General features: G+C 61.3%; 1 protein-coding gene across 2 annotated transcripts in view; it reads left to right on the top strand.

Annotated features, from left to right (window-relative positions):
• Positions 1-22,420, top strand: part of Tfdp1 (transcription factor Dp-1) — a 65,408-nt gene extending 42,988 nt beyond the window's left edge. For both annotated transcript variants that reach the window (XM_047554458.1, XM_047554459.1), the window contains exons 4-12: positions 7,231-7,337; positions 10,145-10,266; positions 10,848-11,013; positions 12,690-12,833; positions 13,192-13,260; positions 14,043-14,194; positions 14,513-14,679; positions 15,231-15,309; positions 21,299-22,420. In XM_047554458.1, coding sequence (XP_047410414.1) covers positions 7,231-7,337; positions 10,145-10,266; positions 10,848-11,013; positions 12,690-12,833; positions 13,192-13,260; positions 14,043-14,194; positions 14,513-14,679; positions 15,231-15,309; positions 21,299-21,446 — 1,154 coding nt within the window. In that variant the 3' untranslated portion in view covers positions 21,447-22,420. The remainder of the gene's footprint in view (positions 1-7,230; positions 7,338-10,144; positions 10,267-10,847; positions 11,014-12,689; positions 12,834-13,191; positions 13,261-14,042; positions 14,195-14,512; positions 14,680-15,230; positions 15,310-21,298) is intronic.
• The last annotated feature ends 1,520 nt before the right edge of the window (positions 22,421-23,940 follow it).

The following is a 23,940-nucleotide window of genomic DNA, read 5'->3' as shown; positions in this document are numbered from 1 at the left end:
GGTGGTGTGGAGTGGCCCAGCTGTATAGACTGTGTGCATGGGGTGGTGTGGAGTGGCCCAGCTGTGTAGACAGTGTGCATGGTGTGGTGTGGAGTGGCCCAGCTGTGTAGACAGTGTGCATGGTGTGATGAGGAGTGGCCCAGCTGTGTATACAGTGTGCATGGTGTGGTGAGGAGTGGCCCAGCTGTGTAGACAGTGTGCATGGTGTGGTGTGGAGTGGCCCAGCTGTGTAGACTGTGTGCATGGTGTGGTGTGGAGTGGCCCAGCTGTGTGGACAGTGTGCATGGTGTGGTGTGGAGTGGCCCAGCTGTGTAGACTGTGTGCATGGTGTGGTGTGGAGTGGCCCAGCTGTGTAGACTGTGTGCATGGTGTGGTGTGGAGTGGCCCAGCTGTGTGGACAGTGTGCATGGTGTAGTGAGGGCCCAGCTGTGTAGACTGTGTGCATGGTGTGGTGTGGAGTGGCCCAGCTGTGTGGACAGTGTGCATGGTGTAGTGAGGGCCCAGCTGTGTAGACTGTGTGCATGGTGTGGTGTGGAGTGGCCCAGCTGTGTAGACTGTGTGCATGGTGTGGTGTGGAGTGGCCCAGCTGTGTGGACAGTGTGCATGGTGTGGTGAGGGCCCAGCTGTGTAGACTGTGTGCATGGTGTGGTGAGGGCCCAGCTGTGTAGACTGTGTGCATGGTGTGGTGAGGAGTGGCCCAGCTGTGTAGACTGTGTGCATGGTGTGGTGAGGAGCGGCCCAGCTGTGTAGACTGTGTGCATGGGGTGGTGTGGAGTGGCCCAGCTGTGTAGACTGTGTGCATGGTGTGGTGTGGAGTGGCCCAGCTGTGTGGACAGTGTGCATGGTGTGGTGAGGGCCCAGCTGTGTAGACTGTGTGCATGGTGTGGTGAGGGCCCAGCTGTGTAGACTGTGTGCATGGTGTGGTGTGGAGTGGCCCAGCTGTGTAGACTGTGTGCATGGTGTGGTGTGGAGTGGCCCAGCTGTGTGGACAGTGTGCATGGTGTGGTGAGGGCCCAGCTGTGTAGACTGTGTGCATGGTGTGGTGAGGGCCCAGCTGTGTAGACTGTGTGCATGGTGTGGTGAGGAGTGGCCCAGCTGTGTAGACTGTGTGCATGGTGTGGTGTGGAGTGGCCCAGCTGTGTGGACAGTGTGCATGGTGTGGTGAGGGCCCAGCTGTGTAGACTGTGTGCATGGTGTGGTGTGGAGTGGCCCAGCTGTGTAGACTGTGTGCATGGTGTGGTGTGGAGTGGCCCAGCTGTGTAGACAGTGTGCATGGTGTGGTGTGGAGTGGCCCAGCTGTGTAGACAGTGTGCATGGTGTGGTGTGGAGTGGCCCAGCTGTGTAGACTGTGTGCATGGGGTGGTGAGGAGTGGCCCAGCTGTGTAGACTGTGTGCATGGGGTGGTGTGGAGTGGCCCAGCTGTGTAGACTGTGTGCATGGGGTGGTGTGGAGTGGCCCAGCTGTGTAGACTGTGTGCATGGTGTGGTGTGGAGTGGCCCAGCTGTGTAGACAGTGTGCATGGTGTGGTGTGGAGTGGCCCAGCTGTGTAGACTGTGTGCATGGGGTGGTGTGGAGTGGCCCAGCTGTATAGACTGTGTGCATGGGGTGGTGTGGAGTGGCCCAGCTGTGTAGACAGTGTGCATGGTGTGGTGAGGAGTGGCCCAGCTGTGTAGATAGTGTGCATGGGGTGGTGTGGAGTGGCCCACCTGTGTGGACAGTGTGCATGGTGTGGTGTGGAGTGGCCCAGCTGTGTAGACAGTGTGCATGGTGTGGTGAGGAGTGGCCCAGCTGTGTAGACAGTGTGCATGGTGTGGTGAGGAGTGGCCCAGCTGTGTAGACAGTGTGCATGGGGTGGTGTGGAGTGGCCCAGCTGTGTAGACAGTGTGCATGGTGTGGTGAGGAGTGGCCCAGCTGTGTAGACAGTGTGCATGGTGTGATGAGGAGTGGCCCAGCTGTGTAGACAGTGTGCATGGTGTGGTGAGGAGTGGCCCAGCTGTGTAGACAGTGTGCATGGTGTGATGAGGAGTGGCCCAGCTGTGTAGACAGTGTGCATGGTGTGGTGAGGAGTGGCCCAGCTGTGTAGACAGTGTGCATGGTGTGATGAGGAGTGGCCCAGCTGTGTAGACAGTGTGCATGGTGTGATGAGGAGTGGCCCAGCTGTGTAGACAGTGTGCATGGTGTGGTGAGGAGTGGCCCAGCTGTGTAGACAGTGTGCATGGTGTGGTGAGGAGTGGCCCAGCTGTGTAGACTGTGTGCATGGGGTGGTGAGGAGTGGCCCAGCTGTGTAGACTGTGTGCATGGGGTGGTGTGGAGTGGCCCAGCTGTGTAGACAGTGTGCATGGGGTGGTGTGGAGTGGCCCAGCTGTGTAGACAGTGTGCATGGTGTGATGAGGAGTGGCCCAGCTGTGTAGACTGTGTGCATGGTGTGGTGAGGAGCGGCCCAGCTGTGTAGACAGTGTGCATGGTGCGGTGAGGGCCCAGCTGTGTGGACAGTGTGCATGGTGTGGTGAGGGCCCAGCTGTGTAGACTGTGTGCATGGGGTGGTGAGGAGTGGCCCAGCTGTGTAGACAGTGTGCATGGGGTGGTGAGGAGTGGCCCAGCTGTGTAGACAGTGTGCATGGTGTGGTGAGGAGTGGCCCAGCTGTGTGGACAGTGTGCATGGTGTGATGAGGAGTGGCCCAGCTGTGTAGACAGTGTGCATGGTGTGGTGTGGAGTGGCCCAGCTGTGTAGACAGTGTGCATGGTGTGGTGAGGAGTGGCCCAGCTGTGTGGACAGTGTGCATGGTGTGGTGAGGAGTGGCCCAGCTGTGTAGACAGTGTGCATGGTGTGATGAGGAGTGGCCCAGCTGTGTAGACAGTGTGCATGGGGTGGTGAGGAGTGGCCCAGCTGTGTAGACTGTGTGCATGGGGTGGTGAGGAGTGGCCCAGCTGTGTAGACAGTGTGCATGGGGTGGTGTGGAGTGGCCCAGCTGTGTAGACTGTGTGCATGGTGTGATGAGGAGTGGCCCAGCTGTGTAGACAGTGTGCATGGGGTGGTGAGGAGTGGCCCAGCTGTGTAGACTGTGTGCATGGGGTGGTGAGGAGTGGCCCAGCTGTGTAGACAGTGTGCATGGGGTGGTGTGGAGTGGCCCAGCTGTGTAGACTGTGTGCATGGGGTGGTGTGGAGTGGCCCAGCTGTGTAGACAGTGTGCATGGGGTGGTGTGGAGTGGCCCAGCTGTGTAGACAGTGTGCATGGGGTGGTGTGGAGTGGCCCAGCTGTGTAGACAGTGTGCATGGGGTGGTGAGGAGTGGCCCAGCTGTGTAGACTGTGTGCATGGGGTGGTGTGGAGTGGCCCAGCTGTGTAGACTGTGTGCATTTTGTGGTGAGGAGTGGCCCAGCTGTGTAGACAGTGTGCATGGTGTGGTGAGGAGTGGCCCAGCTGTGTAGACAGTGTGCATGGGCTGGTGAGGAGTGGCCCAGCTGTGTGTGGACAGTGTGCATGGTGTGGTGAGGAGTGGCCCAGCTGTGTAGACAGTGTGCATGGTGTGGTGAGGAGTGGCCCAGCTGTGTAGACTGTGTGCATGGTGTGGTGTGGAGTGGCCCAGCTGTGTAGACTGTGTGCATGGTGTGGTGAGGAGTGGCCCAGCTGTGTAGACAGTGTGCATGGGCTGGTGGGAGTGGCCCAGCTGTGTGTGGACAGTGTGCATGGTGTGGTGAGGAGTGGCCCAGCTGTGTAGACAGTGTGCATGGGGTGGTGTGGAGTGGCCCAGCTGTGTAGACAGTGTGCATGGGGTAGTGAGGAGTGGCCCAGCTGTGTAGACAGTGTGCATGGTGTGGTGAGGAGTGGCCCAGCTGTGTGGACAGTGTGCATGGTGTGGTGAGGAGTGGCCCAGCTGTGTAGACAGTGTGCATGGTGTGGTGAGGAGTGGCCCAGCTGTGTAGACAGTGTGCATGGTGTGGTGAGGAGTGGCCCAGCTGTGTAGACAGTGTGCATGGTGTGGTGAGGAGTTGCCCAGCTGTGTAGACAGTGTGCATGGTGTGGTGAGGAGTGGCCCAGCTGTGTAGACAGTGTGCATGGTGTGGTGAGGAGTGGCCCAGCTGTGTAGACAGTGTGCATGGTGTGATGAGGAGTGGCCCAGCTGTGTAGACAGTGTGCATGGTGTGGTGAGGAGTGGCCCAGCTGTGTAGACAGTGTGCATGGGGTGGTGTGGAGTGGCCCAGCTGTGTAGACAGTGTGCATGGTGTGATGAGGAGTGGCCCAGCTGTGTAGACAGTGTGCATGGTGTGGTGTGGAGTGGCCCAGCTGTGTAGACTGTGTGCATGGTGTGGTGTGGAGTGGCCCAGCTGTGTAGACTGTGTGCATGGTGTGGTGAGGAGTGGCCCAGCTGTGTAGACTGTGTGCATGGTGTGGTGAGGAGTGGCCCAGTTGTGTGTAGACAGTGTGCATGGTGTGGTGTGGAGTGGCCCAGCTGTGTAGACTGTGTGCATGGTGTGGTGTGGAGTGGCCCAGCTGTGTAGACAGTGTGCATGGTGTGGTGAGGAGTGGCCCAGCTGTGTGGACAGTGTGCATGGTGTGGTGAGGGCCCAGCTGTGTAGACTGTGTGCATGGTGTGGTGTGGAGTGGCCCAGCTGTGTAGACAGTGTGCATGGGCTGGTGAGGAGTGGCCCAGCTGTGTAGACTGTGTGCATGGTGTGGTGAGGAGTGGCCCAGTTGTGTGTAGACAGTGTGCATGGGGTGGTGAGGAGTGGCCCAGCTGTGTAGACTGTGTGCATGGTGTGGTGAGGAGTGGCCCAGTTGTGTGTAGACAGTGTGCATGGGGTGGTGAGGAGTGGCCCAGCTGTGTAGACTGTGTGCATGGTGTGGTGAGGAGTGGCCCAGTTGTGTGTAGACAGTGTGCATGGGGTGGTGAGGAGTGGCCCAGCTGTGTAGACTGTGTGCATGGGGTGGTGTGGAGTGGCCCAGCTGTGTAGACTGTGTGCATGGGGTGGTGTGGAGTGGCCCAGCTGTGTAGACAGTGTGCATGGGGTGGTGTGGAGTGGCCCAGCTGTGTAGACAGTGTGCATGGGGTGGTGTGGAGTGGCCCAGCTGTGTAGACAGTGTGCATGGTGTGGTGTGGAGTGGCCCAGCTGTGTAGATAGTGTGCATGGGGTGGTGTGGAGTGGCCCAGCTGTGTAGACTGTGTGCATGGTGTGGTGTGGAGTGGCCCAGCTGTGTAGACAGTGTGCATGGGGTGGTGTGGAGTGGCCCAGCTGTGTAGACTGTGTGCATGGGGTGGTGATGAGCGGCCCAGCTGTGTAGACAGTGTGCATGGTGTGGTGAGGAGTGGCCCACCTGTGTAGACTGTGTGCATGGGGTGGTGTGGAGTGGCCCAGCTGTGTAGACTGTGTGCATGGGGTGGTGATGAGCGGCCCAGCTGTGTAGACAGTGTGCATGGGGTGGTGAGGAGTGGCTCACCTGTGTAGACAGTGTGCATGGTGTGGTGTGGAGTGGCCCAGCTGTGTAGACAGTGTGCATGGCGTGGTGTGGAGTGGCCCAGCTGTGTGTGGACAGTGTGCATGGGGTGGTGTGGAGTGGCCCAGCTGTGTAGACTGTGTGCATGGGGTGGTGTGGAGTGGCCCAGCTGTGTAGACAGTGTGCATGGGGTGGTGAGGAGTGGCCCAGCTGTGTAGACAGTGTGCTTGGGGTGGTGAGGAGTGGCCCAGCTGTGTAGACAGTGTGCATGGTGTGGTGTGGAGTGGCCCAGCTGTGTAGACAGTGTGCATGGGGTGGTGTGGAGTGGCCCAGCTGTGTGTGGACAGTGTGCATGGTGTGGTGTGGAGTGGCCCAGCTGTGTAGACAGTGTGCATGGGGTGGTGAGGAGTGGCCCAGCTGTGTAGACAGTGTGCATGGGGTGGTGTGGAGTGGCCCAGCTGTGTAGACAGTGTGCATGGTGTGGTCTGCCCCGCCAGTCTTGCCTGTGGAGTGTTGGGGTGGCCGCTTCCCTGGGCCAGCGGAGGCTGCTGTGTGCGCGCGCTTGGCCAGCGGGCTGCTGTGCGAGGCGTCCTCTGGTCCTTTAAGCTACGTCTGCAGTGTTCAGCACAGAGGGAGAGTCGGGACTCTGACGGCCATGCGGCTGCCTGCAGGGGTGTGCGCAGGTCCTGAGGTCCCGCCTGTGCCCAGCTGCAGTGCGGGGCCTCCTCCCTGGAGCCACTGTCAGGGTGGCCCTTGCCTCAGGTCAGAGGGTGGTGAGGAGCGCAGGGTGCGAGCGCAGGCCTGGGCGGACGTGTGGAGGCTCCCGTAGGATCCACTGCAGCTGGCCCTCGCTGGCCCCCATCCGCAGCGCAAGCCAAGCAGGCGCGCCCTCTCCCGTGTCCCCGCTGGTGGGAGCCAGCCTGCGTGCCCGTCAGTGACCAGAGGATCAAGCAGCCTCGATCGCGCACGTTACTCGGTCCTGAAGAGTGAGGCTGGCCGTCTGCTGCAGCCGTGTGAGCACAGCACCTCCCGAGTGAGCCGAGCCTCCAGACTGGAGGGTGCAGTGTGCTCTCTGTGGAATCTCACAGAAGCCGCTCTCCAGGGAGCGGAGGCCACACGGAGGCGCAGGTGTTACGGGCCCACCACTGGGCCTTCACCAAGCTCTGCCTGCTGTGTGTTCCTTGGGAAGGACTTTGCTCTGGGTGGCGTGATCTGTAACGTGGGCTCCTGGCCACGTACCCGACCCGCGGCCCCTCTGAGGACTGCGTGGCAGCCTTTTACCAGGGAAACCTGTTATGTTCTAATTTGTACCATCCTGTGAAAGCGTCTCGGGAGGCTGAGGCAGGAGGATTGCGAGTTCAGAGTCAGCCCCAGCCACTTAAGAGAAAGCAACTCAGGGAGACTGTCTTAAGAAAATAAATAAATAAATAGAAGGCTGGGGTGTGGCTCAGTGGTTAAGCCCCCTGGGCTCAATCCCCAGTACCAAACCAACAACAGGAAACTCCTGTGCGTGGCCGTTTTTCCTGAGGCTGCGGGGCTGCTGGTGTTGTGCTGGAGAGGCCTCGGGGGGCGCTGGTCACTGGGACCCCTGGTCACTGGAACCCCCAGGCCAGACAGCTGAGCAGTGTTAGTGGGCACTGGGAGGGAGGGGCCCACGCGTGGAGCACAGGCCGTGGGCTGCAGCTCAGCGCAGCCCGGGTCTCGTGGATGGGAGCGTGGGGGGTTCCTCAGCAGTGGGGTCCTCAGCCCAGCACGGGGGGCGTGACCCTGACCCTGACTCTGACCCCTGTGCTGCAGGTGTGGTGTCCCTGGTCGCTGTGCACCCGTCCACGGTGAGCACTCTCGGGAAGCAGCTCCTGCCGAAGACCTTTGGACAGTCCAACGTCAACATCGCCCAGCAAGTGGTGAGGCCCGGGGGGCTTGCTCTGCTCCCCAGCGGCAGGCGTGGGCTCTGGCCCTGGCCTCTCACACCTGGGCCAGGGAGGCACCGGCCCCGCGGCATTGGAGGCCCAGCAGGGGCCATGACCCTGGCCCAGTGGCCTCCCCCCGGCTTCCTGCTTGTGGCTGCTGCCCCATCTGCGCTGGGCTGAGCAGGGTCCCCTCATTGCTGGAGGGACTCTGTGTGACCGGGGGTGGGGGGTGGGGGGTGGGGTGTCACCCTGTGTGCCGAACAGGCAGCAGGACCGGCTTCTCCTTCTGTTCAGGCGGAGCGGGGCACCCGCCCTGCCCTTCCCTCGCTGAGCCCAGAGGCAGGACGGGCTTCCAACCTGCGGCTGCAAGCTCTTCCCTCATCCCGAGATGCTCCCGCCCTGCTTGGCACCTTGGGCTGCAGTCTCCACTCTGAGGCCTCCTGTCCAGTCCTGGGCCTCAGTGACAAGCACGTATCTTGTCCCTGGCCAGACTCCACCTCTTCTTGCAGTGCTCCCTTGCCCAACCCCCTCGTCCTTTGTCCCCACTGCTGTTCCATGTTTTCTTGGGAGCCCGCCACCCCTGGGAACCAGGGCTCCTGCGTCTGGTCTCCCCGTCCCTGGCCCCAGTGCCCCGCCCTGCAGTCCTCTGGCCACCTGTAGTGTGATCACACCCTCCTGAGCAGACGCCGCACCAGGGAGGCTTGGTCACCAGGGAGGTGTCGGCCTGCACTTGGCTTGAGTGTGAGTGCAGAGTAGCGGCTGGCGCGCTCCGAGCTCGGGCCTTCAGCGTGGGTCCCGCAGGGCTTCTGCCTTGCTGCCGCCCAGGCGCTGCCGGCTTTGCGGGATGGCGATCCTGCCTCAGGCTGTGGCGTGTTGAAGCTTCTGCTCAGGGAGGCCACATTGGTAAAGGCTAGGAATTCCATTTTCTGTGTTACTTCATAGTGCCTGTGATTCAGTGCTGACAGGTGCCCTAGGTGAGCTTGCGGAGGATCGCGGCTGGGCAGAGGAGCCTGGTGGTCAGCGGCAGTGCTGTGGAAGCCAGCGATTGGGCCGTTCACTTGTGCAGCTCAGACTCATTGCCCAGTCGTCAGTGTTTGCAAGGAGCTGCTGGTGGGTTAGGAATTGCTGTGCCCGGCTTTGCTAAGTGTCACTGATGTGAGTTGAAGCTCACGTGTTGCAGTGGTCCCTGGACCTGCGGGGTCGGCGTGGCTGGTGGCTGCTGGGTCCCTGGTGCTCTGAGGTCAGGCTCTGAGTGCTGGGTGGCACCTTTGGAGGGGCCTGACGGCGCAGGGAGTCTAAGGCTGTTGTGGGGCAGGTTTTGGGCATAGGGTGCATGCTGGCCCTCGGCTCATGCACGCTCGCCCCGCAGGCAGTGGGCAGCCTCCTGCCAGAGGGGGCTTTGGAGGGACACGTCTGCTGGCTCCCCCGCCGTGCCCCTGCTGCAGTTGGCTGTGTCTGTGGATTCTCTGCCTGGGGCATCCCGCAGTGCACACCAACGTGGTCTGACTCGCTGGGGCATGCGAGGTTCAGGGACCACGCTCAGGCTGCCAGAGGCTCAGCGTGGGCGCCCGCCTTATGAGCAGGACCCTGGGTTCCGCCCAGCCCCACAGAACGAGGCACAACTGGAGTGTGGCTGGCTCTGGGCCAGGGTGTCCGCGGGGTCCTGCCCGCTCTGTGCGAATGCTGGGCCTGGCTCCCGTTGCCCTGTTTCCCACCTTCATCATGTGACCCACGGCAGCTGTGGGCACTTGGGTCTGGAGCAGGTTGCTCTCCTTCCCCGACTCTGTGAGGACTGCAGGGAAGAGGGGCCTCTTGTGACCTGTCACCTCCCCCTGTTTCTCCTCAAGGCTAGGACGGTTGGGGGACCCATATTTCCATGGGCGGGTGAAGGAACCTTGAGCTGAGGCAGGTGTTCAAGTGGCCAAGTGGCCACCCTGCTCCAGGAACCTGGGCTGCAGGTGCAAGCAGAAACCCTGTGCTGGTGGCCCCCTCTGTCCACATCCTGGGTGGCCCTTCCCAGATGGTGTGGCCTGTGTCCTGTCCTGGGTCTTCTGCTGGCCTTGCCAGCCGGGTGGCTGCTGCCCTCGCAGCCTCCCACTGTCCTCTGACCCTGGGAGCCTCTCTTCCTGCCACCGCCTCCTCCTCTTGCCCCTCTTGCGGGCACCTCCAGTTCTCTCCCGTCCTCGGCTGTCCCCGTGTCCCTGGGGCAGGGCACTGCTGCTGCCAGCCCGTCGACCTGCTCCCTCTGCAGCAGGCTGCCTGGGCGGTGGGGAGCGCCCTGCGTGTGCCCAGCCCGCCGCGCCTGTAGCCCTGGGAGGGCTGCTGTGGCTGTGCCTGGGGCGAGCCTCTTCCCTCCGTGGGTGGCGCGGACCCCGGGATGGTGGGTCAGTGGGAGCCTGGGTGCCCCAGCACAGCATCAGAGGCTGCCGTGCCCGGCGGGCAGAGCAGGAGACGGGTGCTTCTGCAGGTCTGTGCCCAGCACTCGTCCTCACGCAAGGGCCATCTGCCCATGCTGGGGACCCATCCAGGAAGGGTGGTCTTAGTGGGCCCTGGCTGTGCACCTGTGGGCCTTCCTCCCTGGGCCAGTGCACCGGTGCCTGCGGGCCACGCGGCCCGAAGCCTGCCCTCTGCCCTCCTTGGCGGGCGGGTGGAGTCTTGGTGCTGTAACCGGAGCAGGTGGCTGGGGTGCTGGCAGCCGTGGCCGTTTGCAGGGCCCGCCTGGCGGCCTGTGGCTCGGCGGGCCCTCCTCACTGAGGGACTGCTGTGGGCGTTTTCTGACTGCCCTGAACTCTCCGCTGCAGGTGATCGGCACGCCCCAGAGGCCCGCGGCCTCCAGCACGATCGTGGTGGGGAGCCCGCACACACCCAGCGCGCACTTCGCGTCCCAGAACCAGCCCTCCGAGTCCTCGCCCTGGTCTGCCGGGTGAGCACCCTGACCTTGGCCCCGTGGGCTCTGGCCGCTCGCCCAGCCTCTCTGAGCCTCTCCTGGGCCGTCCTGCCAAGGAGCCTGTCGGGGAACGGTCTTCTCGGAGGCCGGCGGTGCCTGTCCCTAGAAGCTTGCTGCACAAAGCTGCCCCGGTGCCGGCCTGAGGCAGACGTCCCCAGCTGGGAGTCAGGCCTGTGGGAACAGGTGGCCCTGTTTCTGGGTGTGGCCGCGGGAGCGCCTGCTCGCTTGCTGTCCCCTAGTGGCTTGCACCTGCTGTTGCCAGGTGCCTGCCTTAGGCCATGACTGCCTGCAGACACCCGCCCTAAACGTTCCCGGATCCGGACCACAGTGTCCTGCTCTGATGATGGTTGGTGTCCTTGGGTCCCGCTCTCCGTGGCCACCCCTCGGCCCCGACACTCGCAGGCACAGAGTGCCACCTGGCCCTGACATTCTCTCCCTCCTGTACATGGGTGCCCGCGTGTCCTCAGGGGAGCCGTGGGCGGCTGCCCCGCAGCAGCTGTCTTTGGTGTGGAGCATCAGGCTGCGGCACTGCTGATGCTGCGCTTGTGTGTTTCAAGGAAGCGCAACAGGAAGGGGGAGAAGCACGGCAAAGGCCTGCGGCACTTCTCCATGAAGGTGTGCGAGAAGGTGCAGCGCAAGGGCACCACCTCCTACAACGAGGTGGCTGACGAGCTGGTGGCCGAGTTCAGTGCCGCTGACAGCCACATCCTGCCCAGCGAATCCGTGAGTCCCCTCGGGCTCTGGGCCTGCTGGTGGGGTCGGCAGGAAGTCCCGCAGAGCCCAGGAGGAGCCCAGCCTGGGGACAGGGTTCCCCCTGGGCAGGGCCTGTGCCTGTGTCCCCGAGGGTGCCCCTGTGCCTCTGTCCCTAGGATGCCCCTGTGCCTCTGCCCTGGGATGCCCCTGTGCCTCTGCCCTAGGATGCCCCTGTGCCTCTGCCCTGGGATGCCCCTGTGCCTCTGCCCTAGGATGCCCCTGTGCCTCTGTCCTGGGATGCCCCTGTACCTCTGCCCTAGGATGCCCCTGTGCCTCTCCCCTGGGATGCCCCTGTGCCTCTGCCTTAGGATGCCCCTGTGCCTCTGTCCTGGGATGCCCCTGTACCTCTGCCCTAGGATGCCCCTGTGCCTCTCCCCTGGGATGCCCCTGTGCCTCTGCCTTAGGATGCCCCTGTGCCTCTGCCCTAGGATGCCCCTGTGCCTCTGTCCCTAGGATGCCCCTGTGCCTCTGCCCTGGGATGCCCCTGTGCCTCTGTCCTGGGATGCCCCTGTGCCTCTGTCCTGGGATGCCCCTGTGCCTCTGTCCCTAGGATGCCCCTGTGCCTCTGTCCCTAGGATGCCCCTGTGCCTCTGTCCCTAGGATGCCCCTGTGCCTCTGCCCTAGGATGCCCCTGTGCCTCTCCCCTGGGATGCCCCTGTGCCTCTCCCCTGGGATGCCCCTGTGCCTCTGTCCCTAGGATGCCCCTGTGCCTCTGCCCTGGGATGCCCCTGTGCCTCTGCCCTGGGATGCCCCTGTGCCTCTGTCCCTAGGATGCCCCTGTGCCTCTGCCCTGGGATGCCCCTGTGCCTCTCCCCTGGGATGCCCCTGTGCCTCTCCCCTAGGATGCCCCTGTGCCTCTCCCCTAGGATGCCCCTGTGCCTCTCCCCTAGGATGCCCCTGTGCCTCTCCCCTGGGATGCCCCTGTGCCTCTGCCCTGGGATGCCCCTGTGCCTCTGTCCCTAGGATGCCCCTGTGCCTCTCCCCTGGGATGCCCCTGTGCCTCTGTCCTGGGATGCCCCTGTGCCTCTGTCCTGGGATGCCCCTGTGCCTCTGTCCCTAGGATGCCCCTGTGCCTCTGCCCTGGGATGCCCCTGTGCCTCTGCCCTGGGATGCCCCTGTGCCTCTGTCCCTAGGATGCCCCTGTGCCTCTGCCCTAGGATGCCCCTGTGCCTCTGCCCTGGGATGCCCCTGTGCCTCTCCCCTGGGATGCCCCTGTGCCTCTGCCCTGGGATGCCCCTGTGCCTCTCCCCTGGGATGCCCCTGTGCCTCTCCCCTAGGATGCCCCTGTGCCTCTCCCCTAGGATGCCCCTGTGCCTCTCCCCTGGGATGCCCCTGTGCCTCTCCCCTAGGATGCCCCTGTGCCTCTCCCCTGGGATGCCCCTGTGCCTCTGCCCTAGGATGCCCCTGTGCCTCTCCCCTAGGATGCCCCTGTGCCTCTCCCCTAGGATGCCCCTGTGCCCTGCCCTAGGATGCCCCTGTGCCTCTCCCCTAGGATGCCCCTGTGCCTCTCCCCTAGGATGCTCCTGGCCTCTGCCCCTAAGGTGCCCCTGGCCTCTGCCCCTAAGGTGCCCCTGGCCTCTGCCCCGAGGCGCCCGGGCTGCGCCTTGCACTCAGAGCACTTGGAAGACTGTTGCTGTGCCCCCCAGGCGTACGACCAGAAGAACATAAGGCGGCGAGTCTATGATGCCTTAAACGTGCTGATGGCCATGAACATCATCTCCAAGGAGAAGAAGGAGATCAAGTGGATCGGGCTGCCCACCAACTCTGCCCAGGAGTGCCAGAATCTGGAGGTGGGCTGCTGCCTGGTCCCCGCTGTGTGACGGGACGTGCTGTCTGGTCCCTTGGGGGCAGGGGCATTCTGTGGGCGGGTGTGTGTCCCCACCATCTCGGGCTGTCGTGGGGCAATTTGCATCTGGCTGCAGGGCCTTGGAGCTGCCGCTGTTGGCCACTGGGTCTAGCCCTAGTGGAAGGCTTCTCAGTCCTCTGTGGAACTCGCAAGGAGGGGGCTGGGTGTCCTTCCAGGCCCAGGCCTGGCTCTCGTCTGGAGCCCGCCACTCTGGCGCGGTGCAGGGCGGTCCTTAGAGCGAGCCGGCCCTGGGGCTTGCGGGGCCGGGCGCTGCGCCCATGGCGACACACCTCTGTCTGCAGGTGGAGAGGCAGCGGCGCCTGGAGAGGATCAAGCAGAAGCAGTCCCAGCTCCAGGAGCTCATCCTGCAGGTAGCGGCCTCCTGTGTGCGGCAGCTGGTGGAGGCCCTGCGTGTGTGCGAGCGTGGCCTCCCATGGTGCGAGACACAAGCGCCAGGGCACAGTTCCTACCCACGTAGCACTGAGGGCCCCTCCGTGGCCAGGCCAGGGAATGTGGGCCATGTGGTCTGACACCTTTTGTTTGGGCAGCACAGGTGGTCGGGCTGGTGACTGTACCAGTGGCCCTGGAGCTGGACGTCCCCATGGAGAGCCCAGGGTCCAGCGTCTAGCGTGGGGGTGACAGTGAAGGTGACATGCTTGCGGGGGCTTGTGGGGGCAGGCCAACACCCTGACCAAGGTGTGCTAGAACCTTCCAGAAGGAGTGATAGGAGGTTGGGGCTCATAGGGTGAAAGGCCACCAGCCTGGGGGAACTGTGGCCGTCCAGTGGCACCTAGAGGCCAGAGCGGGGCAGGCCCCAGCCCCTCAGTAGCACCACATCCACTACCTGAAACCTCGCTGCGACTCAGGGCTGGTGTCCAGGATGCATGGCCTGGCGCAGGCCAGGGTCAGCCCTGCCCGTGGGTGTGGCCGCGTGGGCCAGCGTGGGCCAGCGCGGGCACCATGCTGGTCTGCTCTCCACACCTGGCCTTCTCCCAGGGACGGGTCCGTCCTCTGAAGTCTCGGCTTCCCGTGTCCCTCCCAACAGTGGGGCCTGGTCTCACGGTGCCCACAGGAGTGGTGTGGACGTCTCTGAGACCAGGCCTGCCCCCCCCCGGTGCCCTGGCCATGCAGGTTGCCTGCTGTTCTTTTTTAGCAAATTGCCTTCAAGAACTTGGTGCAGAGAAACCGCCAGGCAGAGCTGCAGGCGCGACGGCCACCGCCGCCCAGCTCGGTCATCCACCTGCCCTTCATCATCGTCAACACCAGTAGGAAGACGGTCATCGACTGCAGCATCTCCAATGACAAGTGCGTGGCCGGCGTCCTCGCAGGAGAAGCCCACAGGAGCGTCCTTAGTGCTCCATGCTAGCACTGTGGGATCGTGCGCTGTCCCCTGGCGGCCACGGCCAGCGTGTGCTGCTGGCGGGACGTCCATGCCCCAGGCGGTGCCTGGGGTGTGGACCGCCGTTTACAGACGTGCGAGCCTCTCGTCCTTTGCGTCTGAGTTCTTAAGTTTTGTACAGAGACGCGGCCACAAGGACCGGGGGTGGGTATGGCTGTGGGCAGCCCGGGCCTCGCCAGCGAGAGGGCCTCGCCCGGAGGCCTGCTGACGCCCCTGCCCCGCAGGTTCGAGTACCTGTTCAACTTCGACAACACCTTTGAGATCCACGACGACATCGAGGTGCTCAAGCGCATGGGCATGGCCTGCGGGCTGGAGTCCGGGAGCTGCTCCGCCGAAGACCTCAAGATGGCCAGAAGCTTGGTACCCAAGGCTCTGGAACCGTATGTGACAGGTCAGTCCTGCCCTGGCCTGAGCACGGTCCTGCGAACATGGGTGCTGTTGGAGCCCTGGGTGGCCTTTGTGTGTGTGAGGCCTTGAGCCGAGGCAGGCTGGTCTTGCAGGCAGAGCCAGAGGGGGCCAGGCTGTCCTGGGGGTGCCACTGACCGCGGCCAGCCAGCAGTTGTCGGGTGTTGCTCTCGTTGGGGGCGTGTGGGGAGCAGTGGGCTTGGGCCCTGGGCCCCTGTGTGGTGACCTCTTTGCTGCAGCATCAGGGCTTTGGCTGCAGGCCTGAGGGACGGCTTTGGTGAGTGTACAGAGATGCCCAACCTCCTGTGGTCCCTGGCTGGGTGGACGCACTCCAAGGGTCGGGGACCGCTCCCCCCGGGGCCTGCGACGGTCTGGCCAGACCCATGGCTGGGGAGCGGGCCATGAGTAGGCCCTGGCCACCTTGGGGGCGGGTGGGCTTTTGTGTGGCTGCAGGCTTCCCTGGCCCCCTGCTCCCAGCTGCTCCCGACCCTTGCTCCTTTGGTCTTTCTGGGCTTTGCAACCCCTTCCTCTTTGCAGAAATGGCTCAGGGATCCATCGGAGGTGTGCTCCTCACCTCGGCAGGCTCCGCCTCCAATGGCACAAGGCTGTCAGCCAGGTGAGCCAGCTGGGGGTGGTGTGGTGGGACCTTCCACCCTGGGCACAGGCCAGGGAGCCCACCGTCCTCATCCTCGACCCGTGAGAAGAGCTTTCTCACCCTCAGAGCCGAGAGTCGTGCGTGCTTTCTGCTCCGACGCTGGGAGGGGGACCTCCATGCCCCTGCCCCAGTGACGAGAGAGCTGCCAGGACCTCCCTTTGATTCTCGTAAAATGCTTTTGAGATCACACTGTGCGTTTACTTTTCTAACTTTTAATCTTGTTGTTCAAGTAAGTGTGTGTCTAGCCTCTGGGCCCGCAGTTCCCCGGAGCAGAAGGCTATCCTAGGGTCTGTCCAGCACTGATGGTAGGTGCTGGCAGCCTTCACAGTGAATGCCAAGGCGGTCACTGTCAGACCTCAGGTGGTGTGGCTTTAGGGCAGGCCCACACGTTCCTGAAGACCACAGGAGGCTTTAGGGCAGGCCCACACGTTCCTGCAGACCTCAGGTGGTGTGGCTTTAGGGCAGGCCCACACGTTCCTGCAGACCTCAGGTGGCTTTAGGGCAGGCCCACACGTTCCTGCAGACCTCAGGTGGTGTAGCTTTAGGACAGGCCCACACGTTCCTGAAGACCTCAGGTGGCTTTAGGGCAGGCCCACACGTTCCTGAAGACCTCAGGTGGTGTAGCTTTAGGGCAGGCCCACACGTTCCTGAAGACCTCAGGTGGTGTGACTTTAGGGCAGGCCCACACGTTCCTGCAGACCTCAGGTGGCTTTAGGGCAGGCCCACACGTTCCTGAAGACCTCAGGTGGTGCGGCTTTAGGGCAGGCCCACACGTTCCTGAAGACCTCAGGTGGCTTTAGGGCAGGCCCACACGTTCCTGAAGACCTCAGGTGGTGTAGCTTTAGGGCAGGCCCACACGTTCCTGAAGACCTCAGGTGGTGTGGCTTTAGGGCAGGCCCACACGTTCCTGCAGACCTCAGGTGGTGTGGCTTTAGGGCAGGCCCACACGTTCCTGAAGACCTCAGGTGGCTTTAGGGCAGGCCTACACGTTCCTGAAGACCTCAGGTGGTGCGGCTTTAGGGCAGGCCCACACGTTCCTGCAGACCTCAGGTGTCTTTAGGGCAGGCCCACACGTTCCTGCAGACCTCAGGTGGCTTTAGGGCAGGCCCACACGTTCCTGCAGACCTCAGGTGGTGTGGCTTTAGGGCAGGCCCACACGTTCCTGAAGACCTCAGGTGGTGTAGCTTTAGGGCAGGCCCACACGTTCCTGAAGACCTCAGGTGGCTTTAGGGCAGGCCCACATGTTCCTGCAGACCTCAGGTGGTGTGGCTTTAGGGCAGGCCCACACGTTCCTGAAGATCTCAGGTGGCTTTAGGGCAGGCCCACATGTTCCTGCAGACCTCAGGTGGTGTGGCTTTAGGGCAGGCCCACACGTTCCTGCAGACCTCAGGTGGCTTTAGGGCAGGCCCACACGTTCCTGAAGACCTCAGGTGGTGCGGCTTTAGGGCAGGCCCACACGTTCCTGAAGACCTCAGGTGGCTTTAGGGCAGGCCCACACGTTCCTGAAGACCTCAGGTGGTGTAGCTTTAGGGCAGGCCCACACGTTCCTGAAGACCTCAAGTGGTGTGGCTTTAGGGCAGGCCCACACATTCCTGCAGACCTCAGGTGGTGTAGCTTTAGGGCAGGCCCACACGTTCCTGAAGACCTCAGGTGGTGTGGCTTTAGGGCAGGCCCACACGTTCCTGAAGACCTCAGGTGGCTTTAGGGCAGGCCTACACGTTCCTGAAGACCTCAGGTGGCTTTAGGGCAGGCCCACACGTTCCTGAAGACCTCAGGTGGTGTAGCTTTAGGGCAGGCCCACACGTTCCTGCAGACCTCAGGTGGTGTGGCTTTAGGGCAGGCCCACACGTTCCTGCAGACCTCAGGTGGTGTAGCTTTAGGGCAGGCCCACACGATCCTGAAGACCTCAGGTGGTGTAGCTTTAGGGCAGGCCCACACGTTCCTGAAGACCTCAGTGGTGTGGCTTTAGGGCAGGCCCACACGTTCCTGAAGACCTCAGGTGGTGTGGCTTTAGGGCAGGCCCACACGTTCCTGAAGACCTCAGGTGGTGTGGCTTTAGGGCAGGCCCACACGTTCCTGAAGACCTCAGGTGGCTTTAGGGCAGGCCTACACGTTCCTGAAGACCTCAGGTGGCTTTAGGGCAGGCCCACACGTTCCTGAAGACCTCAGGTGGTGTAGCTTTAGGGCAGGCCCACATGTTCCTGCAGACCTCAGGTGGTGTGGCTTTAGGGCAGGCCCACACGTTCCTGAAGACCTCAGGTGGCTTTAGGGCAGGCCCACATGTTCCTGCAGACCTCAGGTGGTGTGGCTTTAGGGCAGGCCCACACGTTCCTGAAGACCTCAGGTGGCTTTAGGGCAGGCCCACACGTTCCTGAAGACCTCAGGTGGTGCGGCTTTAGGGCAGGCCCACACGTTCCTGAAGACCTCAGGTGGCTTTAGGGCAGGCCCACACGTTCCTGAAGACCTCAGGTGGTGTAGCTTTAGGGCAGGCCCACACGTTCCTGAAGACCTCAGGTGGTGTGGCTTTAGGGCAGGCCCACACGTTCCTGCAGACCTCAGGTGGTGTGGCTTTAGGGCAGGCCCACACGTTCCTGAAGACCTCAGGTGGCTTTAGGGCAGGCCTACACGTTCCTGAAGACCTCAGGTGGTGCGGCTTTAGGGCAGGCCCACACGTTCCTGCAGACCTCAGGTGTCTTTAGGGCAGGCCCACACGTTCCTGCAGACCTCAGGTGGCTTTAGGGCAGGCCCACACGTTCCTGCAGACCTCAGGTGGTGTGGCTTTAGGGCAGGCCCACACGTTCCTGAAGACCTCAGGTGGTGTAGCTTTAGGGCAGGCCCACACGTTCCTGAAGACCTCAGGTGGCTTTAGGGCAGGCCCACATGTTCCTGCAGACCTCAGGTGGTGTGGCTTTAGGGCAGGCCCACACGTTCCTGAAGACCTCAGGTGGCTTTAGGGCAGGCCCACATGTTCCTGCAGACCTCAGGTGGTGTGGCTTTAGGGCAGGCCCACACGTTCCTGAAGACCTCAGGTGGCTTTAGGGCAGGCCCACACGTTCCTGAAGACCTCAGGTGGTGCGGCTTTAGGGCAGGCCCACACGTTCCTGAAGACCTCAGGTGGCTTTAGGGCAGGCCCACACGTTCCTGAAGACCTCAGGTGGTGTAGCTTTAGGGCAGGCCCACACGTTCCTGAAGACCTCAAGTGGTGTGGCTTTAGGGCAGGCCCACACATTCCTGCAGACCTCAGGTGGTGTAGCTTTAGGGCAGGCCCACACGTTCCTGAAGACCTCAGGTGGTGTGGCTTTAGGGCAGGCCCACACGTTCCTGAAGACCTCAGGTGGCTTTAGGGCAGGCCTACACGTTCCTGAAGACCTCAGGTGGCTTTAGGGCAGGCCCACACGTTCCTGAAGACCTCAGGTGGTGTAGCTTTAGGGCAGGCCCACACGTTCCTGCAGACCTCAGGTGGTGTGGCTTTAGGGCAGGCCCACACGTTCCTGCAGACCTCAGGTGGTGTAGCTTTAGGGCAGGCCCACACGATCCTGAAGACCTCAGGTGGTGTAGCTTTAGGGCAGGCCCACACGTTCCTGAAGACCTCAGTGGTGTGGCTTTAGGGCAGGCCCACACGTTCCTGAAGACCTCAGGTGGTGTGGCTTTAGGGCAGGCCCACACGTTCCTGAAGACCTCAGGTGGTGTGGCTTTAGGGCAGGCCCACACGTTCCTGAAGACCTCAGGTGGCTTTAGGGCAGGCCTACACGTTCCTGAAGACCTCAGGTGGCTTTAGGGCAGGCCCACACGTTCCTGAAGACCTCAGGTGGTGTAGCTTTAGGGCAGGCCCACACGTTCCTGCAGACCTCAGGTGGTGTGGCTTTAGGGCAGGCCCACACGTTCCTGCAGACCTCAGGTGGCCTTAGGGCAGGCCCACACGTTCTTGCAGACCTCAGGTGGTGTGGCTTTAGGGCAGGCCCACACGTTCCTGAAGACCTCAGGTGGTGTAGCTTTAGGGCAGGCCCACACGTTCCTGAAGACCTCAGGTGGCTTTAGGGCAGGCCCACATGTTCCTGCAGACCTCAGGTGGTGTGGCTTTAGGGCAGGCCCACACGTTCCTGAAGACCACAGGAGGCTTTAGGGCAGGCCCACACGTTCCTGCAGACCTCAGGTGGTGTGGCTTTAGGGCAGGCCCACACGTTCCTGCAGACCTCAGGTGGTGTAGCTTTAGGGCAGGTCCACACGTTCCTGCAGACCTCAGGTGGCTTTAGGGCAGGCCCACACGTTCCTGAAGACCTCAGGTGGTGTGGCTTTAGGGCAGGCCCACACGTTCCTGAAGACCTCAGGTGGTGCAGCTTTAGGGCAGGCCCACACGTTCCTGAAGACTTCAGGTGGTGCAGCTTTAGGGCAGGCCCACACGTTCCTGCAGACCTCAGGTGGTGTGGCTTTAGGGCTGGCCCACACGTTCCTGAAGACCTCAGGTGGTGTGGCTTTAGGGCAGGCCCACACGTTCCTGAAGACCTCAGGTGGTGTGGCTTTAGGGCAGGCCCACACGTTCCTGAAGACCTCAGGTGGTGTGGCTTTAGGGCAGGCCCACACGTTCCTGCAGACCTCAGGTGGCTTTAGGGCAGGCCCACACGTTCCTGAAGACCTCAGGTGGTGCAGCTTTAGGGCAGGCCCACATGTTCCTGAAGACCTCAGGTGGTGTAGCTTTAGGGCAGGCCCACACGTTCCTGAAACACTGGCCTTGTTTCTTAGAACCTAGGTAAGTCAGCAGGGCTGAGCTGACACTCCCGGCTCGTCCACGGTGTGGTGAGTAGGTGCTCCGCAGCCACTGGCGTGAGGGGTGGGCCACACAGGAGGGGCAGGCCCATGGGGCACAGGGGCACCGTTGGAGGTGCGCTGCGGGGCAGGCAGGTGGCAGTGCAGTGGGGACCCGGGTGGCATCCTGTAGGCCTGCTCTTCATCCTGAATTTCTACCTCATGAATTGTGAGTGTCAGTCTGCAAAATGCTGGCAGAGGTTCCTGCGGGTGGAATCTGCGTGTTAGGTTTTATCTTCAGGTTGTCCTTTTCACGGTCTAAACTTCCCAGACTTGGCAGCGTTTGCAACAAGGGAGACACAGCTGGAGCCATTTCACAAGAAAACTAACTGGGGCAGCGTGGTGGCCACTCAGTGGTCCCAGCTCTGTAGTCCCTGCTCAGGGGCTGGGCAGGAGGGTCGCAGGTTCAGGTCAGCCCAGGCAAGTTGATAAGACCCTGTCTCAAAATAAAGCAAAAGGCCTGGGCGTTCATCAGTGGCACAATGCCCTGGGTTTAATCCCTAGTACTGCAGAAAAACGCGGAGAACGGAAACCAGTCCCGAGGGTGGGCTTGTGGCACCTCGGTGTTTGCAGGCTGTGGGCGGCTGAGGGAGCCACGAGGCCAGGTCCCACTCCGCTCCCAGACGGGCATCTCTGCCAAGCACAGCTGGTGCTGGTTCTTGCTGTGCTGTGCCGATTGCCAGCGGGCCGAGTTGGACTTGGTTGGTGCTGACGGCGGGCGCGGGGCTGGGTTTGCTTGCTGTCCACGTTCACCCACGTGTGCACCTCTGTGCTGGGATGGGCCGGGGCGTGTGCCTGCCAGCGGCACCCAGCCTCTGCGGGGGCACCGTGGTCTCCACGTGGGCCACGCGTGCTGTACTCCGCTTTCCTGGCCTGGGCCAGCGAGTCCTGGGGGAGGGCTGGGGCACCCGGCTGTGCGGGCTGCGACCTGCCCTTGCGTCAGGGGTGGGTATCTGAGAAGACAGGGCTGGGGCAGGACGGGGGCAGGACGCCACCCAGGACAGGGTGGGGCCTTGTCATGGACACGCGAGCTTCCTTTGTGCCGCATCATTTAAAAACCAAGCCTGCCGGGGACACATGTGGCTTGTCTTTGGGTGGGCAGAGTGGGCCATGCCACTGACCGCCCTGTCTGACCGCATCCCCGCAGTGACCTGAGCAACGGTGCGGACGGGATGCTGGCCACAAGCTCCAACGGGTCTCAGTACAGTGGATCCCGGGTGGAGACCCCTGTGTCCTACGTTGGGGAGGACGAGGACGATGATGACGAGTTCAACGAGAACGAGGAGGAGGACTGACCCCGCAGCCGCCAGCCTCGGGAGCACTGCGCAGAGAGGAGAGACTGCTGCCTTTAGGGTGGGTTTTGTTTCCTTTTGGCTTCTCCCAAGAAGAGGATGCTGGTCAGCCACGGAGTCGATGAGAAAGGACTGCCCGGGTTCCCATCCTGCCGTGGACGCGGCCACCCCTGCGACGTGGAGCCTGCACACAGGCCCACAGCACATTTTCTTCTAAGTTCAGAGTCCACTCCTGCCTGTGCTCGCTGGCCTGCTGAGGCCGTGCTGTGCCCCGCCGGGCAGTGCTCACCGGCCTGCTGCGGGGACGCTCCGGCAGGAGACCACGCGCAGCACAGGACAGAGGTGAGGCCCCGACCTCGCGTTGCGCTTCTCCGTGAGTGACGCTGGCCGCCAGCCCGTGGCGGGCGCTGCTCTACTGCAGTATCGGATCGCAAAGTACTTCTTTTCTCTGTGTGTGTTTGGTGAGTTACAGCCACGCTGGTGCCGCTGTGGAGACTGTCGGGAAGGGTCATTGCTTATGGTAAAATTTGCCTGATTTCTTACAGGCAGCATTTGGAAACTTTTTATTATATAGTTGTTTACATACTTATAATTCTATCATTTAAAGACATGTACTGAAACAAATGTCGTATTTGTTTCGTAAGCATCTTCCTGTAATCTATTATAAAGTTGAAATTAAACATAGAGAATGTTTTAACAGTTTTTTAACTCAAAATTTGTCAATCATTTTTAATAGTTCTTTTTTTATAAAAAGAAAAAGGAATTTAAGGACAGGCAGTAGTCTCTTTTAAAATTTATTCACAGAAAACCGTTAACTGCACAGTTGCTGTTAGCTGCCTGTTCTGAAACAATAGTCTTTTTATTGAAACACAAATAAAATTTTCTGTAATATTTTATGGAATATGAAGAGACTTTAATTGTTGACTTGTTTAACTTGGCACTGTTAGTTTTTATTAATAAAACGCGCATGGGCATTTTAAACACGCTCTGTGTCTTGGTTCAGGGTTGTCTGAATTGTTCTGGCTCCACGGAGAACACCTGCTGTGTGCTGATGCCCAAGCAGCCCCGCGTCTGCAGCGGCTGGGGGTCCTGCCACCGCCGCCCCCACACTGTGGGGGCCAGGAAGGAGGCCAGGGTGGGCATGGGCTGTGGGGCACCTGGACGCTGCTTCCTGAATGTCCATAGTGCAGAGGACATTTACTCCTTGACTTTTTTCCTCAATCCTAGAAACTGAAGCAGATTTTAGAGGTTTGACTTTGAGAAAAAGAATAAGATTATGAACACATTCTGGAAATATGGCAGAGCTGGGTGGGAGCCCCAGCGCCTCGCCACCTGGACAGTGGTCTCACGCAGCAGGATCTGCCAGATGTGACTATCAGGAGCCTGGAAGGCCCGCAACTTCCAGGCTGGAGGGAAATCGTAGTTCACGCTGGTCCCTTCCAGCTCGTAGCCCAGCAGCAGGTGTGCACCCCTCCACCCTGGCAGGCCGCTGGGCACGTGTTCCTGGGGGAGCCCGTGCACAGCTGGTGGGAGCTGAGGTGACAAAAGAACCACGTCCTAACCATCCAGGGTCTGTGCTCCGCCTGCCGACTGCAGGTCCCTCCCCTGGGCCACGGTGACTTCCGGGGAACTTGAGGGGTGGAGCCTCCTCCTCCCAACCCCCCCCCCCCCCCATTGCCTCTTTCCCCTTGGGGAGCCAGACACTGATGCCGAGGGCAGTTGACAGCTCTGTGTTCCCAGGAAATGTAGAGAGCAGCTGTGCATGCCCAAGGCAGGCCCGGAGGAGCCGGGAAGGCTGCTGGTCTGCCGATCCCACTGCAGACAGCAGACCACCGTCAGCAGCAAGCGCGAAGGCCAGGAGCCCCGGGAAGTGGGGCCTGCTTCTCAGTTGCAGGTTAACAGATTCAGACTTCCAGTTACAGCAGGAAGACGAAAGGCGACAAGGACACAGGAAAGCATGGTCCCTTCAAAGAGAGGAAAGCAACACCGTCCCTGGCAACGCTGCGAGGGCAGGTACCCTAGACAGGTACTTAGGGACTTGAAAACCCGAGATTCTCGAAGAGCAAGGAAAGCTGTGGAAAAAGTTAACATGATGTCTGAACAAAATGAAAAGATCAATAAAGGGACAGAAAATCCAACAAGAAACCAGAAGGAAATCCTGGGGCTGAGAAGTACAATAACTCAAGTAAGAAATTCACTAGAGGGAATCAAAGGTAGCACCAGAAAACTAGAAAATAGGACAATGGAAATCATAGTGACGTGGAACAGAAAAGGAAGAGGTTGAAAAAGTGAAAAGTTCAAGGGACAGGGGACTCCCAGGTGACCAACATACACATTTTGAGAGACTCAGAATGAGAGGGCACAGAGAATAGTGGCTGCACACTCACCACGTCTGATGGAAGGAGGATCATAAACATCCAAGGAGTTTAAGGAACACTGTAGTTAGACTTTTGAAAATGGTCTTGGAAACAGCAGTTGTCATGTACAGGAATTCCTC

Source organism: Sciurus carolinensis, chromosome 5, assembly GCF_902686445.1.
Source record: "Sciurus carolinensis chromosome 5, mSciCar1.2, whole genome shotgun sequence".
Classification (NCBI taxonomy): Eukaryota; Metazoa; Chordata; class Mammalia; order Rodentia; family Sciuridae; genus Sciurus; species Sciurus carolinensis.
The sequence above is the reverse complement of the archived record's forward strand: the minus strand, read 5'-3'. Positions and strand labels throughout refer to the sequence as shown.